The sequence below is a fragment of the Octopus bimaculoides genome, chromosome 5 (assembly GCF_001194135.2).
Source record: "Octopus bimaculoides isolate UCB-OBI-ISO-001 chromosome 5, ASM119413v2, whole genome shotgun sequence".
NCBI lineage: Eukaryota > Metazoa > Mollusca > Cephalopoda > Octopoda > Octopodidae > Octopus > Octopus bimaculoides.
In genome coordinates, this window is record NC_068985.1 from 126,951,076 (window position 1) to 126,957,242 (window position 6,167).

Below are 6,167 nucleotides of genomic sequence, written 5' to 3' on the forward strand. Positions count from 1 at the left end.
GATAAGTTCCTTGAGGCACTACTTGAAGAAAATCCTGCATTATCAGTTGAAGAATTGCAATAAAGCTTAGTTCAAACTATACGACTGTTCATCGTCATCTTCAACAACTTGGAAAGGTTCCTAAACTTGGAAAATGGGTGGCTCATGAACTGTCCGAAAGCAACTGCAAATCCCGAGTTGACATCTGCTCTTCTCTCCATTCTCGCGAACTCATTTCACCTTTTTTGGATAGACTTGTGACAGGTGACGAAAAATGGATCTTCTATCGAAATGTTAAATGTCGTAAACAGTGGCGTGGTAAAAGGGAAAAAGCTCAACCACAACCGAGAAGGGAACTTCATGGGAAAAAGGTTCTTCTCTCTATCTGGTGGGATTGCAAAAGAGTAATTCTCTTTGAATTGTTACCACCTAATGCAACAGTCAATGCTCAAGTCTACTGTCAGCAATTAGAGCGTTTGAACCAAGCTTTGAAGGAAAAAATGACCGGCTTTAGTGAATTGAAATGGAGTGATGTTTCATCAGGACAATGCGCAACCCCACACTGCAAAGATCACATCACAGAAGATCGAAGAGCTTCGTTGGGAAAAAATTCCTCATCCACCTTATTCTCCCAACCTTGCTCTTTCAGACTACCATTTGTTTCATAGTTTACAGAATTATTTGGGGAACATAACTTTCACAAGCCGGGAGGAGGTCAAAACTGATATGTCAGAGTTCTTCACTTTGAAACCAAAAGAGTTTTACATTGATGGGATTAAAAAGCTTGTAAATAGATGGAAGGAAGTCATAGGTAATCAGGGAAAGTACATTGATGATTAAATTTCAACTAAATATAACATTTGATTACTCGTTTTCTTTATTCAAAATTCGGACAGAACTTATGGGATGACCTGATATATATATATATATATATATATATATATATATTACCAATTATTGATTGCTAAAGACAAATCTGATTAGACAGACTTGTGTTCACATCATCACATCTGTAGATTGTTCTGCTCAGATTCCAAAAATTCCTACTTGTTTACAAAGTATACTATTAGTCAGATTTTTGCTGAAATGACAAAATACTAGTTTCTATTACCAAAAAGTTGCAAGTACAAATCATGGTATAGATCTGCAACATAACTGTAATGTTTCATCCATTTGAATTGTGTGTTCATATCATCTCTGCCATCTTTGTTGTGCATACTGACATTTATGTTATATTGTATTAATGTTTAATAATGCAGAGGAAGAAAAGCAGGGGCTGGTACAAGAGAAGAAAGGAGAGGAGAAGAATTCATTGGTTAAAATGATTAACACCTTTCTCTCTCTACCTATCTTTCTCCCCTTCTACCTCGTTTGCTCCCCACCTTCTCTATCTCTCTTTCCCTTGTCTTTGTCGGTTTTGCCATGTGAGGCATAACAGAAGTTAAAAAACATGCAGAAGAACTAAATCATGTTATTTGCAATGTGTCTCAAACAAATCTGAAGATCCAATCTTTGATGATGTAACAATGCCAAATGATATCATGAGTAAAACTGGAAAAATATAATTGAAAGTCAGCGGCAGCTATGGTGGTAGGGTTAGGGTTAGGGTTATGGTGGTAGGAAAGGTGATAATGGTGATGAAATAACCCACATATGAAGAATTTACTTCAAAAGTTACAGAAACATTTTGTTGCAATTATCAATGTTTGTTTTCTTTTATTTTGTGTTCAAAACGCTATTTTTGATTTCATTTTCATTTCTCTTCACAGCTTCTATATTTGCTTGGACAAGAGGTCTTGCTCATCGGGCCAAACTGGATAACAACGATAAACTGGCAAAGTTTTCAGCATGTCTTGAAAAAGCTTGTATCGATACAGTAGAGTCTGGTTTTATGACCAAAGATTTAGCAATATGTATCAAAGGAATGAAAGGGTAAATTTGCTTTAACTATCACCTATTTAAATGTATGGTCTTTTGAGGTATGTTGCTTTAGAAATCGTCATTACCCTTCTCAAAAATCACATTTTGCCAACAATCCTGGTTCTCTATCATGTCTTTTTGAGGTTAAAGGTCCTCCAATCAACCTTCACTACTTCATTTTATCATCCTGGGTCTTCCTCTTCTGTAAGTTCCATCCATATTAAGTAATTGCCACTTCGTTAAACAGCTGTCCTCATTCATAATAAGAATCATACATCCATACCTGTACAGTCTTCTTTCTTGCACACTACATTTGATCTCTCTTACACCCAGTTTTTTTCTCAATGCATTTATATTTTAATGTTCATGCATACTTACATTGTTTGTCCAAGAGCATGCTAGCTTAATTATATGTGTGTGTGTGTATCACCACTTGACAATTGATCTTTGTTTACATTTTATGACTGAGAAATTCAGCAAAAAGATTCTGATAAAGTGCCAGACTTAAAATTAGAGTTACTAGGATTGAACATAAACATGCATAATATATATGTGTATATGTATGTGTGTGTGTGTATGTGTGTCATTTTTACTCATTTCACTCATTGGATTGTGGTCATGCTGGGGCACTGTTTTGATGTGTTTAGTTGAATAAATCAACCTCAGTACATATTTTCTAAGTTTGGTGCTTATTCTGTTGGGCTCTTTTGCCAAACTACTAAGTTAAGTGGACAGAAACAAACCAACACCGATCACCAAGTAGTTGGAGGGGGTCATGTGCAAACACAAAGACACAGACACACACATGTATATGACAAGCTTCCACACAGTTTCTGTCTACCAAATTCATTCACAAAGTGTTGGTTAGTCTAGTGCTATAGAAAAAGAGACAATCATCTAAAGTGTGGTGCAATGGGATGAAACCCAAAGCTACATGGTTACAAAGCAAGCTTCTTAACCACACAGCCATGCCTACACCTATATATGTATATTGCACAAATATACTTAAGAAATATGCATACCTATCTGACAGGTAAAAATCTAATCAATTTCCTTTCAGGTAATGCAACCACAGCTCAGCAGAGGAAGTTATCCTTTCTGCTGAGAAAATGATTGTAAAGTTTATTTATTGTAAAGTCTATGTCAGTATTTCCTTTTGTTGTCAATCAATATCCTGCACTGTCTATTGTATCTTTTGCATTTACTTTCAAGATCTGTTGTATATACATTCTTATACATATGTATGTGTGTATGTATGTGTGTATGTGTGTATGGGTGGATGGATGCATGCATGCACTTATGTACATACATACATATGTATGCATGTGAATAAATGAAAGTTTAAATGGATAGATAGATGGATAGCTAGACTGACAGACAGACAGATACAGATAGATAGATAGATAGATAGATGATAGATAGACAGACAAACACAGATAACAGGTTGGCAACAAAGACAAATACCAGCATTGACTTTATAGTTGATAAACTTTTCAACAGTTTTCTCAGCAGAAACCACAACTTCCTGAAGAGATAAATTCTTTTGGCCTATTGTTATAGTACTTGAAAAAAAAAATGATTTGATATTTATCTCCCAGGTAAAAAATAAATGAATAAAATGAAAAGAATAAGATTTTTAAAAATAAATAAATAAATGTATGACACATCCATATATGATTTTACCATGTTGAGTTTATGTTGATATGAAACTGTTTGTTTATGACTACTTGATTTCTTCCTGCGGGCATAGCTATATAGTTAAGATGCTTGCTTCCCAGCTATGTGGTCTTTGGTTCAGTCCCACTGAGCAGTATATTTCACAAGTTTCTTCTTTCTTGCATGGTACATTTGATTTCTCTTTTGCACAGTTTTCTCTCAATGCATTTATACTTTATTGTTCATGCATATCCAAGAACATGCTTGCTTAATTTCTTTCCAGTCTTCTCTCATCCCTTGCATTCTAGGCCTCTGTGTGTGTGTGTGTGTGTGTGTTTGTGTCTCACCACTTGACAATTGGTCTTAGTTTGTTTACATCCTCATGACTAAGCAATTCAGCAAAAAGATTCTGATAGAATGGATTTGGTAGAAGGAAAGTGAAAGAAATCTGTTGTATATAATTCATATATACATAGATGCGTACATATGTCCACCTGTACTTATCTACGTGTGTGTGAGTTTATGTTTACCCTTGTCTAGATATCATGTGATGGTTGTAAATAAGCATCATCTCATACAAGTCTTCCAATGAAAAATATTTCCTTGCTTGGAAACGGGTGAGGATGGGTAAAAGAAAGTGCATACAACCATAGAAAATCCACCTGAACAAATTCTGTTTAATCCATTGAAGCATGGAAAATTGGACATTAAATGATGATGATATTTGCACCAAGACTCTCTACCTAAGTAGTTTATTAAATGGTCAAGCTAATAAAAAATTTGCTGATTTTAGTAAAGTAACTTGGATTATAAATTGTTATATCAAGCTGATATTTGGAATACAACTTTAAAAAAAACAAATTGTCCTGTATAAAACTATGATGGAATTATTATTAGTTGAAATCCCATGTTATCATTCATATAACAATGAAATTTGTATAAGATTTTCATTTGAATATGGACATTTTCATGTAAATTCTGCTGGGAAAACTTGATAGTTTTTAAAATTACAGTACTTTGATTGACAGAAATAGTGTGGTAACATGTTCGGTGACCTTTAGCAATATATATGATGGCATTTTAGTTGCTATGAAACAATATAATACTTTACATGGTGCTTTTGTGATTGAGACATTTTCTTAAAAAATAACTGTGACTTGATTACCCAAATGCAGCAAAATGCTTCTTTGCTTTTTACTGCATCAATGTGTCCAGTTACATTATGATTTTGTTATAGGTAGAAAACTTCAGATTGACTAGTTCAGCATTGGTAAAGAAACTATCATGACATGGTCTAAATAGATGAAAATATTCAGTCTATTATTTAGGCTATAGAGAACTGTTCTTACCATTCTGCATTGAAGCATGGTGCAACACTAGTCATTTCAGATTATATCATGCAAAGTATACTGCATGTTGATTTAAATTTTCATCCTTATAAGAAATAAGTCTATACGATTGACAAAGGTTGAAGGTTTTTGTTGGAAACATGCTTGCAATGTGCATGGTTCTTCTTATGAGTGATGAAGTGCATTTTCATCTGTATGCTTGCATAAATAAGCAAAACTTCCAAACTTCTGCTAGACATCATTTCACAACAAATTAATCTGTACTCTTTTTACTGAAAATATTTATCAGTGTAGTATTGTGAGGCATGATAGGCTTATACTTCTTTGAAGAGGTCAGATATGCAATATCTGATTACATTCTGATTATTACATGTTCATACTGCTCAACTTCCTTACCTCAGGATTGAACAAATGTGACATTAATATATAACATAAGCTGGAGCACTTACCTATACAACGAAGGCTTCCATGGACATTATTAAAAAAGTGTTTACCAACCATGTCATTTCTGAACTTGGTGACACATTATGACTTTTTAATTGCCTGATATTTCTTTCAGTTTGTGAGAAAATAGGATGAATTTGACCAATGTTATTTTCAAGATGATATAAATAGTTAATTATGTGTTGCTAATAGGTTTATAAATGGCACACATTGCTCTGAATGTTTATACAATAAGATGGTTGCTAATGTCTTCTATTTGTAATATTCATCAAAACCATCAAATTTTTCTGCTGGACATTGTATGAATTGTTACATATGGGTTAGTAACATAGGATCAGATGTAGTCTCAGGCAAGATGACATTAGGAAGATTAAATATAATGAAAAGAAATTGTGATATTGTATACAGTTATTTAAATAAATTAAATATTCTTATTTAATTTCAGAGTAACAAGAGCTGACTATTTGAATACATTTGAATTTATAGATAAAATTGCTGAAAATTTGAAAACTCTGATGGCTTCCATATGACTCGGCAGATTTAAACCAATTACTGAGAGTAAATTATGACTTTTAAGCACTATAGCTTATAAGCATGCAAAGGTCTTTTTTTTTTTATTTTCCCATTTTAACTTTCTAGCATCTTCTATTCATTCTGTACGGTTTTAATGAAAATAAGGGCTCATCAAATCAATCAGTGCTAGCCTGTATTAAAAAAAATTTTAATCTGAAATTCTTATAAATAATCCTGCCAGTAATCTATAAATACTAACATTTTGTGAATATTTTCGAAATAAAGAATTTTGGTATCTTTTGGGAA

At 33.3% G+C, this 6,167-nt stretch overlaps 1 protein-coding gene across 1 annotated transcript in view; it reads left to right on the forward strand.

Moving 5' to 3' along the window:
• LOC106878809 (isocitrate dehydrogenase [NADP] cytoplasmic) overlaps positions 1 to 6,167 on the forward strand; it is a 33,976-nt gene extending 27,809 nt beyond the window's left edge. Inside the window, exons 11-12 of the mRNA XM_052968001.1 lie at positions 1,749 to 1,911; positions 5,794 to 6,167. Of these exons, the coding sequence (XP_052823961.1) occupies positions 1,749 to 1,911; positions 5,794 to 5,878 (248 nt within the window). The 3' untranslated portion in view covers positions 5,879 to 6,167. The remainder of the gene's footprint in view (positions 1 to 1,748; positions 1,912 to 5,793) is intronic.